The 14,802-nt window shown below is 29.9% G+C and overlaps 1 protein-coding gene across 3 annotated transcripts; it reads left to right on the top strand.

The window, feature by feature from the left end:
- The first annotated feature begins 3,833 nt into the window (after positions 1–3,833).
- Positions 3,834–12,473, top strand: LOC108690712 (UNC93-like protein). 3 transcript variants are annotated; one of them, XM_018198145.1, is made up of 8 exons: positions 3,834–3,926; positions 6,945–7,010; positions 7,647–7,988; positions 9,256–9,542; positions 10,636–10,858; positions 11,181–11,340; positions 11,456–11,723; positions 12,066–12,473. In XM_018198145.1, the coding sequence occupies exons 3-8, from the start codon at positions 7,750–7,752 to the stop codon at positions 12,323–12,325; spliced, it is 1,437 nt and encodes a 478-aa protein (XP_018053634.1). In that variant the 5' UTR covers positions 3,834–3,926; positions 6,945–7,010; positions 7,647–7,749; the 3' UTR covers positions 12,326–12,473. The 3 variants fall into 3 exon arrangements, with proteins under 3 accessions (XP_018053634.1, XP_018053635.1, XP_018053633.1); XM_018198146.1 differs by having other exon boundaries at positions 6,945–7,344; positions 12,066–12,471; XM_018198144.1 differs by lacking the exon at positions 6,945–7,010.
- Positions 12,474–14,802: the final 2,329 nt, after the last annotated feature.

Raw genomic sequence — 14,802 nt, 5'->3', positions numbered from 1 at the left:
AAGCACAATTTTTAAAATTTTAAATAAATATTTATTTACTGTAAATAAATAAAACTGTAAATATTAGTTCTATTCAAACAAGTATTTAATTAAATTTAGTGAATTTTTTTCAGTGTAACTTACGCTGATTAAGATTGAGAAATGTTGATTACTATATGAATTTTACATTGCTATGCAGAGAACGTTTGAATCGAAATCGAGACGCAGTTTCGTTGCTTCTTGCATTTATTGTTTTCCATCTATATTTTCTCATACAAAGCGAGTATTAGGAATATTGCAAATTCAGCGAAACAAAATGATTGCAAGCCTCTAAAATTCATCTCAATACGTTTTGTTAAAGAATATTATTTTGATAGGAGATTTGATAGGAAATCGATAATTTGGGAAGCTTCAGGAAGTGATCATAATTAGCTTTATTAAATATTAATTCCCTAACCACAATTTCCCGTTATATCTAATTTTGGTTCATATTAATCTTTGGTTCATATTAATTGCTATATGTTCAATCCTTTAATTACAATATTAATTGCTATATACTAAATTATTTGTTGCTATATACTTAATCTAACTGAAATATTATTTTAAAATATCGATTAGGATAAAACAATGAATTTAAATTGGTCTCAAGAATTTTGAATTTAATAGTAATCGACATTTTAAAATAGCTCTAATAGTACTTCGAATTTCCTCAAAATTAATTTACTAGTAGTCTATAGTATTAATAGTACTAATTATTATTAAATATCTATACTAGAAGAATTGATTAAAATATAATTTACTTCTTTAATATGATAATAGAAGATAAGAGATGAAAAATATAAAAGAAATGTACTTATTTTTTTATATTAAATCAAATAAAACGTCGAAATCTAAAATTATTGCACGCAACGTAGTTATTCTTGCACTGCTTTTGTAATTGCTTCTATACGTCTCCAAGATATACAACACAGTCGTGGTCTCTATCCTCCCGTTCGCTGTTAACGAATGTTACGGGCCTCAGTGGAGCGAGACCTCGCCCTCGGACGCGCAATTCCGGTTGATATGCAACATATGCATGCCACGAAATACGTCGCAGCATATATCCGTCTATGTGCTCTCTTGCCTTTGTAATTGAAGTGTTCTAGCGTTGACACGCTAGCGCTGGCTATATCTTGAAATAATTCGAAGTATATATTTATAAGTACAATTATATTACAATTTATCTTTTAATAGGAACGCTTGTATAAACATTGTTATTCTTTTGCGAACATACAAAACCACCTGTTTGAAAATTTATTTTTTCTAATATTTACAATTCAATGTGAATTTATATTAATATAATTTATATAAACGAATTGATTAATATAAATCTTTTTTAATAAATTTTTTTATAAATTTAGAACAACTTTTTATTTAAAATATTTATGCTGATATTCATATATTTCTATGTGAGATATGGAGTTTGATTAATAATAGGGAAATAGTTAAATTATTTGGAGAACAATAAATTCTAAGGGCGATTTAAAAAAATCAATGTATAAAATTTATGTGCCATATGCATCAAGAAATTACAGACTTTATATATGATTTAGTTGAAATGTGCCGGTATCAGTTTGTTTTATATCTTATGTCAGTGTGGATGAAACTAAATATATACGGTCGTAATTCATTTGCGGATATAAATAGCAGTGTAAAAAGTGTGTGCTTTGCATTTTTAGTCAAAACTATGAAAGATATTACACATTTTATTAGAATTTCTACGTAGATTGCGACATATAAATCAACCTTTTTGTTGAACAAATATGAATCGGGAAAGAAATTAACACCATAAAAATCCACTCGTGAAATTCTATTTAGCAAATTTTCTGTTACTTTTTTAAATATTATTTTATATTGAAGAGAATATGTTTATTCGCATTTTTTCTGCCTCATTTTACTAATATATAATAAAAAATGTAAATTTAGAATATTAACGTAACTTGAATTTAAATACTGCAAACGATGATATTATTTTTACATCCTTTAAAATATTTTTGTATATTACTGATATCCATAAAATGGCATATGTAATAAAAAATACAAATTTAAAATAAAATATTTTATAAAGCCAAACGAGACGTAAACAATTTTAAATTGCAACATTGCAACTCCTTCAAATTGCAGCATATAAAAGTTCATAATAAAACTGATCTTGTCAAAGGTAGAAATTGCGTTTATGATTGTGATGTAAACGTGAAATGAAGTTCATAGAACACTTTGACGATTTCAGATAAGTTTATGAAATTTGGCCTAAAGAAATATTTTATTTACAAGCTCTTTGTAAAACTTTTTACACTTTGACTGCGACATTTGTTCTGTTATTTCAATTTCGATGTCCGGTGTCAGACATTTCAGTCGAATATTCTGAAACAGTTTCGGCGGATGTTGTTCAGTGTAGCATAAATATACGGTGCAATGGATTTACGACGCGGCGTACATAAGCGGATTTTACATATGAACATTAATTACGACTAATTACTGCACAAGTTGTTATGATAATAACATGTAAATGTAATTATTGACAAGTGCTATTTACCAAAGCAATAAATATAAAATCGCTGTTAAACAAGTATATTAATCTATATTTTTAGTTACATTCTCTATACATGATTCTCTTTTATTAATATATAATCGTCTTCATATAATGAGCGATTATTTATTGTTTCATTGATGAAGCAAAAACAAATGATAAATATCAGGCATTTGACAGAATCGTGTGTGAGAAACAGCTTCTCTGAATTTGATAGAACGAATCCACGATTAATTCTAACGATTGATAGATACAGTTGAGCGAAATTCGTTAGTCTTTCTTATCGTAAATCTCTGTTCCGTTTGAGTGAGAAGATTTTATTGGCCAAATTACGATATCTTATCTAACAGAAAGAATAGAAAGATTTTTATTTTGTAAAAATTTCTAAGAATCTACAATAAGAAATTTGATAGTTACATTAATCCAGACTGTTACGAAAATTGATGGGAAATTATACCGTACGATGAAATTGATATCCATTGATATTCTGTTTGCGTCTGCTGCAGCGGCACTGTTGTAATTAATTACTATAATTTCTGTATGTCCCTCGTGCATGATTTCCAGCTCACATGATGATTGCCATTTGGGCAGTCAGTGTATCTGTTGCTGGTCAAATCTGCCATCAAAATGTCGCCTATTGCGCATCGCCGTAATCAACTTCATCAAATCAGTTGCAGTGGATTATGTCCCATCGATTAAATTTAATTTGGGTCAGATTGATGCTCCCGATGTCAATGGCAGAATCTGGAATTGCATGTCTATAGCTGGAATGTATTTTACTTTTTGATTTGATCTTTCGCACAATTTATAGTGTTTGATCATATTGTTCGGTGTTTTCTCTTCGTTCAGTTTCAATCACCACTTCAGCGTCATGCTTGATGGATATCCATGAATAATATGGGCAGCAGAAATCTTTTATTGGTTGAGAACTTCCGTTTGTTACTAGGAAATATAAATGTTACTATTTCAAGATTATCTAAGTTGTTGTAGATAACTCACGCTATAGAACACGCACAGATCAATAAGACCAAAACCGCGGAGGATAATGGTTGATAGTTAATCGAGGTGATTACATAGCTTAAAGGCTTTACGATTAAGATACGCTGGCGTGACACGTGCTTCTAACGCAGAGAATCGATAAACATCACGCTTCTTATTAGCGCAAGGTCCCAGTCGTCTATGTATTATGCCCATCTAGAAGTGGGTGTAAGTGGGGAATAGCTTTAACCATCTGATCATTCGGCTCATTCGCGATTTATCTTCAGTACCGTTTTATTCGCCGTGCTTAGATAAACGTACGCGAAGTTGTTGTACGTATCGATAATCAAGAAAAATCCGAGCCTTGACTTCGGAATTGGAAAAACCTCAGTCGAGACAGGTAAACTTGGATATTAGGATAAATGCTGTGATACGAAGAAAACATGCGTGGATTGCCATTCCAATTAAATATCTTTTTGTATATTAAATCTACAGTAAATAGTTTATTAAAAGCTAAATAGTGCTATATATTATCTCTTATCCATATACATTTTATATGATAAATTTAAAGACTAATATTAAATAATAATTGGATATAAAGATCGATAACTTCATGGAATTTAAAAAGTATTGTATTTATTAATTCGAAATATGTGAATATTTAAAAAATGGTTTTCTTAATCAATAAAGTTTTATATGAGAGGAAAAATTATTTATTTTACATTACGAATTTTTTCTGCATGCTACTTGTAAAATATTATATTTATGTATTATATTATATCTAAATTATATATAATAAGTAAATCATTATATAAAAATTGTATAAAAAGAATTATATATAAGAACATAAAAAAAATTATATAAAAAGGAGAGAGAGAGAGAAAGAGATATTTCTAATATATATTAAAAATAATTATCTGTTAAAAGAATAGCTTGTAATACAAATTCAATTGTGATAAAAAGTATGGCAATATTTGAAACCGGTATACAGAAAATATATATAAATTATATATTTATCACAATTTTATGCACGGACTTTTCGACAGAAAATGCTAAGTTCCATGAGAGCGATTACAATTTGACCACTTAATATTTTTGCTTTATGTCAGGCGTAAAATATTTCATCATCGTAGTGCTATCCGTAAGCTCCATCAAATAGAGTTACATAGTTGTGCACGATGGTGGTCGTAGAGTGAAAATGACAAGTGATGTGCCAGAAGCTAATAGAACTGCTCGACGTCGACGTAGATATGGACGCATATGCGAGGGTGTCCTCATTTTCGATATTACTCTTCGATGTAGCAAATTCATAATTGATACTCCACCCATCGTTATAATAGCGATTATATATGCGCTTATTTACTTAATTAATATAGCACTTGCAGTAGTCGGGGTCAACGTCGTGATAATTAGATATACAACTGAAGGTGATTGTTGCAAGCGGCATTAAGCATCACTTAGCACGAGATCTAATCAGTGTTTATTAAACGTGACTTGTTTTTCATGAGTGAATGTTTAAAAGAATGACTTCTTATATTCCGTAGCTACGAGTTATGTAAATATTATAAATTTTAATTAAGTATTATATCGATTTCCTTGTTTGTTTCTTTCTCTCTCGATATCCTCATGTTTTCTTAAAATAATTCTCGAGTATTTAATCGAGTATCTAATTATGAAACATGTGGGACACTGCAATATTCAAATCTCAAGCAAAGTAAATAGAAATCTATTGAATAAATCCTGTATTCAATTAATTTATAGCATACGAGACACTTAATCAATTTATTTTTGCACATATATTAATCGATTTAATAAAATTAATTTGTACATATCGGAATACATACATATTACAGGTCTCTCATTCACAATATTCTAATAGCATATTTTGAAAGTAAAATTTGAGAGTAAAATTCCTAATGAAAATGTCGAGGCCGCAATAGTTTTTGAAGTATACTTGAACAATAAAACCGATAATATCGCATTCCGAGAAATTCGCGTGTTGAGACCTGTAGTTACACAGACACGTGTAAGAAATGACAAACTAGTTAGTGTGCTGTGTAATATTACGAAATATCTGTCAAACAGAAACAAAAAATAAAAATTGTATCAATAAGTTATTTACGTAGTCTTTAGGAAAACAATGACTGGAAATAGCAAAGTAAGATTTATAACAATAAAATAACTTAGCAGATGTAATCATAATTTGGCACAGCCAAAACTTTCGCTAAAAATTGTAATCAATGTAAATGTATCTTAAAGAATATCAATGAAATGGCTATTAAAGATGATTCTTCTAGCAATTAGAGGATGTAAAAATTGAAAGGTACGAGGACGAATCAGTCAGTTGATCGTTAGTCATCAGTTACACAAGTATTACGTAAATTGTAAAAAAATTAACAAGAAGTATATAGAAATAAACTTTATTAAGATTAAAAGAAGTTAGTTCATTTCTGAGTTTTCGCGAAACCGAAAGTCCCATCGCGTAAAAATTCTATGCGATATTACTGTTATCTTTAAACGATTAAAAAAACTATTGTGGCCTCGATATTTTTGTATTAGATTTTTTGCTGCTTTACCTCTGAGATATGCTAGTAAAATATTGTGATAGTTGAAATATTCTGTATATAGATTATATATATATATATATATAGATAGTGAATGCAAAAAGTATTCCTACAGAGAAAATATTTTTTTTAAAAACTAGTTTTAAAAAGTAAATATTATCCAGCGAGAAAAATGAATCATCGAATTGATGTCGAATCGATATCGATACAATGATTTCAATATCAATTTAACGTCGATTCGATGTTTGATTGACGATCATTTCTTGCTGAGTAATTAACAATTTATTCATAAAGAATAAAATAGATTGTATATTTCTTAAAATTTATATATCAAGAAGATGTGTATTAATTGCAGAAAATATATCTGAAAAATAAGCAAAAATTAAAAATTGTATTGTTTGAGTACTTAAAAAATATTTGTGTATATTTGAAAAATTTAACTTCTGAAATCAGAAATACATGCAAAGTTGCATGCTCGTTTGTTTATGTTAGAACAGAATACATTCATTGTATAAAACTGTTAATTAATGTTTATTTTCTATAAATAAGACTATTTTTATAAAAAATTTCCTTGTGCGAATACTTTTTGTATTCATTGTATATATACATACACGAAAGATCTTTTATATATGTGTGTGTGTGTGTGTGTGTGTGTGTGTGTGTGTGTGTGTGTGTGTGTGTGTGTGTGTGTGTGTGTGTGTGTATTTATTTATTTGTAAATGTTGTACACACAACAATCAACAATCTTTTGTTTCTGCATTATAGATTTCCATCAAATTGCGTAATGTTACTTGACATTTCATCGATAAACTTGTTTTGCGTCGCGTTATCGTGTGCATCTATTTTCGTGACAGGATCAGCGTGTTACATATTCCAAGCGACGTGCACGGTCGGAATGGAAATTGTATCAGGCGATTAAGGTGCGTGAAAGGAGCAAGGATACCTCTTTCCAAGGACAGACTGTTTATTGATGCTGGGGGTAACCGTGTATCTCGTTGCTGCACCAGAAAATAGTTATACAATTCCTCTCGGATTTCATTGTTGAATTCCTACATGAAGCACTACACAAATCAAAGCTGATGTAATATCAGTAGCAAAGAGCGTGGAAGTGAAATATTTGTGTCCGTATAAAACAATGTTAATTCGTCATATATTCGATACCACAACATGAACATTTCCTCGTTCACTGATTACCTTGAAATCGTTATTGGCTTTACTCAAATCGCGTGGCTGGTGACCATTATGAGAATAAATGTGAATATTCAGTTTCAATTTTAATTTCACAGTCCATAATCATTCGCCGATATCCTCCGTGATGGAAATTGCAACTGATATAACGAGGTCTTTTAATTCAGTCGATTTAAAATGTACATTGCAGTTAAAAAGATAAATTGAACGTTAAAATCTCAAATACAAATTACATCTTTTGTCTTTGTGAATAGGCGAATATTAGTGATAGTTCTTATGACTCGCCATTTCTTATGACTCTATTTCTATATTTTTATTTTTATTTTATAATTCTATTTCTCTCTATATTTTAATTTTACTTTTTGAAGGAATTGTTCATCTTTACAAGTGAATTTATCGACGAAATTGCTATTGAACATCCGACAAAAATCAATATTTTATATTGAGTGAATCACGATTGACAAAACCGAGATGTCGAAAGAATTCATGAAAGTGCCGACCCCGAATTTCGAACCATCGGAACGATGGCGAATTATAAAGAACATCCTAGTGATTAGTTGCGCTTTTATGGTGAATTTTACTGCTTTTATGGGAGCCTCGAACTTACAGAGCTCTGTCAACGCAGATCAATCGTTAGGCACATTCACATTGTCGGCAATTTATGGCAGTCTACTCTTCAGCAACATTTTGTTACCCGCTTTAATTATAAGGTAAAGTAATTTTTCTTATATATTTTTGTAATAATTAATTTCGTGTAAGTCAAAAATCAATGTATTGATTTTTGACTTACACGAAATTAATTATTTGATGTAATAATGTATTTAAAGACTATTCTGATTGCCACGATATTTTGCATCTCAGCTAAATGGAGAACTCTTGTCAAATCCGATTGCTGTTACTTGTTATCGCGGTAGAATGAATAGAAAGTTTATGTGTGTTTGTGGGAAACGTATATCGTCAATTATGGTAGACGCCGGAAATGTTCGATAGGTTTCCTATATATGAGAAACTAACAGACAGCTAGAGTTCTGCACACAATCCCACGGCACTAAACTTTATTACGCGTTGTCGTTTTCACCTTGGCCCGGAATTACGTTACATGGAACCCCCGTGGGTTCGGGTATTAGACAAGAGTGAAATGAATATACCTGGATATTTGCGCGAGGATTCAGTGTGACATCTTCATACTCAACATAAGATAAAGCGAAAAGCCTTTAGTATACTATCCAAAATATGCTTATTTTTGTTATATTAATCTTTATAATTATTTGAACACATACATATTTTTAATATATTTTTTTAAATGATCTAACTAATTAATTGATTTAATATATTTTTTTAAGTAAATTATTTTGAATCTAAATAGATTAGATTTTAATCAAAAGATGACCTGATAAAAATCTTTCATGCATGAATATGTATATAAATATGTATAAACATACATAAATATTCATAAACATGTATAATCATATATGAAATACATCCATACATATTCATATATCTCTCTTTCTTTTATAAAATTAATTATTTTTTAGTGTAATAGAAATAATAACAGTAATGCAAAAACATAAAAAATAATTAAAGGGACAATTTTCGCATTTATTTCAGAAAATAAGTTTGGAAAAATGTAAAAAAAATTGCTCATACACAATTACGCATAGTTTTATATATAATTATACATAAGTAATTTTTTCACATTTCATCAAACTTGATTTTTTTCTAAAATAGATAGGGTGAAAATTATCCTTTTAATTATTTTTAATATTTTCGCATTACTATTATATTATTTCTGTTACACTAAAAAGTAATTTTACAAAAAAAAAGATATATAAACATATATGGATATATTTTATAAATGATTATATATGTTTATGAATATTTGTATATGTTTATATATATTTATACATATTCATTTATACATATTCATGCATGAAACATTTACAAGAATAATATATTATTTATGTAATTTTGTTCCAGCTGGTTAGGATGCAAATGGACAATGTCGATTTCTGTATTGGCTTACATGCCTTTTATAGCTTCGCAGTTTTATCCTAAATTTTATACTATGATTCCCTCTGGACTGTCAGTCGGATTAGGCGGTGGGCCGCTTTGGTGCGCAAAATGTACTTATTTAACTGTGATAGCAGAAGCTTATTCGACCGTTTCAGATGTAGCCGTGGACGTCCTTGTTACAAGATTTTTTGGTCTTTTTTTCATGTTTTATCAAATGGCACAAGTATGGGGAAATCTTATATCTTCAGCAGGTGGGTCATCGTACAGATATATTTATGGACATATGTGATGCTCAAATTTATATTTTAAGGATCAAATGTGTTGAGAAAATTGTTAGCATATTATTTGTATCTGTAATGTCTGTTTTCGACTTGGACAACATTTCGTTTGTAAATGTTAATTTTGATGACGTAAGAATGAATCTGTAATTGTTTTGGGATGCTTTATAGCGTGAAATAAAAGTTGCCGTTCTGAATACTAACGAACTAAACAAGAATTTTATTATCCACTGGTATATGTAAATATTTAAAAACTTCCATAATTATTTTATAAATTTAGTATACATTGATGAAGACTATATTAGGATTGAAAACATCCAAGAATATATATATATTTTATGACATTGTTTGTAATAATAGTGATCAGTATTTAGCATAGCTTTAATAGTCTAGTTTATTATTTATATAATTTATAAATTTAATTTATTATATTATACTTAATTCAATTTATTTGCTTTGCTAGAATATGAAAAAAACTATGATTAATCTACTAAAATAGTAATATAAGAAAAACAAACAACTTTTTTGAAGTGAAAAACTTAATGTTAAGAGTTTTTTCTTAGCTTTTCAAGATAAAATATATCCTTGCTACAATTGTTTACCTCTTATTTTAAAATAAAATTATAAACGACTATGAAATCACGAACCGGAATGAAGTGACGCAAAAAAACTTCGTCAGTCTGCGCAATCTTTGCGGAAGCGTGTATGAATGCGTTGCTGCTAAGCTATAAAAACGCGAGCGCCGATGAAAACGAAATTAAGTTTCTACTCGCGAATCACGAGATTATGAAACAATGACACAGGCTGCGCAGTAACTAGAGTTTGGTCGGGCATTTTAATGACCATATTTTGTTTTAATGAAACATATATTTCAGTATACTTATTCATGAGAAGACTTATCGTAATTACTTATAATAATTGATAGCACTTCTATTCTTGTAATTGTGTCACCCTCGTGTCTCTTATAATTTTTTAATGCGTCAAATTCAGTGGCGAGCATATTTTCGCAGAAACAGTTTTGTAATTATAATATTTCTTTATTTTTTCCTTAATGTTTCTCTTACAGTTCTTTCATATGGAATTGACACGGTTGTCTCAAATGTCACCCTGAACAGTAGCGTTGTGGCCGAAATTTGCGGGGCCAATTTCTGTGGGGTGTCAGAAGAAAATAAAAATCCAAATTTACAACGACCTCCAGTAGAACGAATATATCTTATTTCTGGAATTTATTTAGGCTGTATGATATTAGCTTGTCTAATAATCGCATTTGCTGTTGATCCTTTATCCAGGTACATCTTTACGTACGTTTATAATTCGCGGTTTTCATTGTCAGAAGTATAAATATTATAAAATATTTATATTATTTATTTAAATAATAAATTATGTTCGTATGAGTTTTATAATATATATATATATATATATTATTCTCACTAAAGAGTAACATAAGTGTTAGTTATAATTTTCCACTCCAATCAATATAACTGTATAATATAGTGCGTCATTAAAGTTATATTGTTGAGTGAAAAATTGTAACCAACAGAATTATACTGTTAGTTGTATTTGCTGAGTATAAAAAATTTTTTGACGCTGGAATTTATGTCCATCTTATAGATACGACAGAAACAGAGCCCGCTTAGTGAAAGGATCGTCCGGATTCAAGCTCTTGGCCGTGACATTAAAACTACTAAAAGAGAAGAATCAACTTTTAATATTGCCGATAACATTGTTTATTGGGGCTGAGCAAGCATTTTTATTTGCCGATTATAATGCAGTTAGTAAGCTACATATAAGACTGCAGAAATTTAAAGAATAAAATTTGCGTTTAATTAATAATAAGAGAAGAATTTATATTATAAGGGAACAATAATGTTTTATATTTGTTATAGTCATTCGTTTCCTGTGCGTGGGGAATTAATAATATTGGTTATGTGATGATATGTTTCGGTATCACAAATGCTATAGCTGCACTTTTTACGGGAGCCATCATGAAGTTGACTGGAAGAAAGCCTGTGATGATTTTTGCTTTTTGTTTACACTTGAGTCTTTTCGTCTACATGTTACGATGGAAACCGACACCAGAACAGGGTATTATCTTCTTTCTGCTTTCGGGTTTATGGGGTGTGTGCGATTCAATCTGGCTAGTACAAGTCAATGGTAAGAAAAATTAGTAAACTGCAGTATTTAATATAAGTGTATTTTCAGTTGTTTACTATTAATCAAGAAATTTATATACAATATTTATATATTGCGTACTGTTAATAATTGCAAAATTATTGTACGACAATCATTAAGTCGAAGAATTTCCTAGTTTACTTGTTGTACGTAAAATTGTATCGACAGATATCTCCATCTCTCTGATGGTATTATACCAACCAATAGTATAAAACAATTTTATTTTTGCATCTTTAAAGAAATTGTTAATGAATTAAATTGTTAATGTATACATTTCATAAATTTATTTTCATATATAACAGTTAATAACTTTGCTATTTTCAGCATTAAGTGGAATATTATTCCCTGGTCAAGAAGAGGCAGCTTTCGCAAATTTCCGCTTGTGGGAGTCCACTGGTTCAGTGATAACATATGTGTACAGCCCATATCTGTGCACTTGTACGAAGTTGTATCTTTTAATCGGAATACTGTGCGTTGGAATGAGTGGTTTCGGTGTTATCGAGTGGTTAGGTATTCGAGCAGACAGAATTGTTTCCAACAACAAGCCTGATTTAGAATTAATGAATGATAGAGACATCAATTGATAAAAATATAGAAGCAATAAGTATCGTCTTTTTCAGTTGACGGAATTGTAGAAAACTGTTGAAATGTTTATTTTTTGATATTATCAAAAAGTACCAAAATCAAAACCTAACAAAAAAACATATTTCTAAAAAGTTTCTAAAAAAATCATTTTCTAAAAAATGCTTTTCAATATCATTATTTATAATATCCCGTCCTCAAAGTACATATAAGAAATAAATTGTGAGACTACTAAATGTATCTGAAATTATTAAGATAAGGAGAAAAATTGCTTCAATATTGTCAAGAAGACGAGATTTAAGAAAAAAAAGTTTGATTAAAAAATGAAGAACCGATAATTATGTGCAAATAAAATTACAAAAACATGTATACAGTATAATAATTACTCATTTGAAAATAAAATGATTCTTAATCGCGAAGAGTCATAGGTACGACTTTTTGTTATTTGTACCACAATATATGTTTTTATTTTATTTTTGTGGACACCTACTAAATTTTACACAGGTATTCGCTTAACGGCTAAGATTTTTCTTGTCCTCCATTTTAAATACGTAATTTAATATTACATCATGTGCCTAGGTGCTAACATTCAAGCTAAAGCTACGGCTGCTTAGTTTAATTGTATACTTATGTGCTTAATTGCCGACTGTGCTTATTTCGTTAGAGATCAATTGATTCCCGCCTTCGGGCGAAGGCAGATTACCGAGTTGCGTGATTTTCCCATAGTTAACCGATATTTTCCGGTAGCGGCAATGTCGAATCAATTGATCGTCGAATTGTAATTTAGCATTGTTAAATTGCTGATTGTATCGTGATTATTAGCTTAACTTTGCATTCATCGTATTTACAATTCAAGTTCTGCAGTTCAGTTATATACTTTATAAAACGTAGTAGGAACTTTGGTTTCGCTGGGCAATGTTTCATGAGCAGTTTCCTCTTATTGATTTGTTACTTTATTTCGTGTCTCGACGTAGCTCTTTTTAGGAGGGGGGGAGGGGTGTTCATTTCTTCTTTACTCCATTATGAAATATCTACTCGTTCTCTCTTGTTTGGTCTACTTTTAATTTACCAAAATTATCGGACAAGGCGAGCAATTCTGCTGGAAACTGCTATAAAACATTCGCCCGTGGATCTATCTTCCTTAATATGACACTCACGAATACAATTCACATTTTTTGTAATACTCATGTTTATATTTTCGTAAGGATCTATTTGAATATTTCAATTTCACGAAGAAAATACACATAATTCTTAAACCGTCTTTGCGTTTTTATTTTTATCACTACCGCTTTTTCGACGCTCTGCTCGTTTTTTCTCTTTCTCTCTCTCTCTCTCTCTCTCTCTCTCTCTCTCTCTTTCTTTCTTTCTTTCTTCTTCTTTTCTCGCTCATATAACAAAATTTAATAACCGGAATATTTCTGTACAAACATTTCGCTCTTTTATCAAAAAGGATAACATACACATCCCACCCTTTAATAAAAAATTTTGAATTTTGCGTTTTACCCCATCGTATATCTCTTTATTCCCACTCTCACGCCATTTCCTTCACACTTTTCATACTCTCTTTTATTTATATAATACATTTTAGGAACAGATCACTTTGCTCGTCTCAGCTTAAAAGTAAAACCTTAAAATATTATTTATTTTTAGAAATTTATTATTTTTTTAACCATGTAAATCTTCTTTGCATGAATTCAGCTATTTTATAGCTATGATAATAAAAGTTAATTATAATATTACAATGTCTAGGTATATCGTAATATGTACATGCTACCCTTGCGCCCCTAGCTACTCGTCAAGTTAGAGATTTCACATATTATCGTAATGAATAGCCCATTATAAAGAGGATGAAGTACATTTTATGCACAGTTCTTACTCATTAAACGCGTCTGCTAAGTATTAAGAAAACCGTACTTTAAGAACTTCGTTTAAATATCCTTTTGTGCGTGAAAACGACTGCGGGTTGTCGATCGTTTGTAGCTAAATAATTACGTCAACGTATTGCAAATTAAATGTATAATAATCGCTATGATGTATGAGGTGATTTTACACGTTATTATGATTTCTTTTTTTTGTTAAAAAAGAAATAATAATGCATAATAATTCTTCGATTTTAAAATTATGCATCTGTAATATTTTTCACTGTATGCATATTTCAAAGGAATTATTCGAATATCTTTAGCTTTCTTTAGCTTCCTATTTTTTCCCGCAATTATAAATACAAAATTGAAATAAAGGAACGATAGAAACATATTTCGCGATCAAAGAATTATGTTTGTTTGAATATCCCGCAGATCGAAATCAAGCTCAGATAAAATCGAAGTTTTCGTCCGAGCTTTATCGTTTATTCAGCGAATAAGCGGATCGCATATATGTATAGGAACGGAGGATGCGTGCTCATTTAACACGTATACGTCTTACATGGCAGATTATCACGGACTAGTCTTGCAGAAATTCGAATCTTGTCTGTCTCTAACTG

The sequence above is a fragment of the Atta colombica genome, unplaced genomic scaffold (genome assembly GCF_001594045.1).
Source record: "Atta colombica isolate Treedump-2 unplaced genomic scaffold, Acol1.0 scaffold35, whole genome shotgun sequence".
NCBI lineage: Eukaryota > Metazoa > Arthropoda > Insecta > Hymenoptera > Formicidae > Atta > Atta colombica.
The sequence above is the reverse complement of the archived record's forward strand: the minus strand, read 5'-3'. Positions and strand labels throughout refer to the sequence as shown.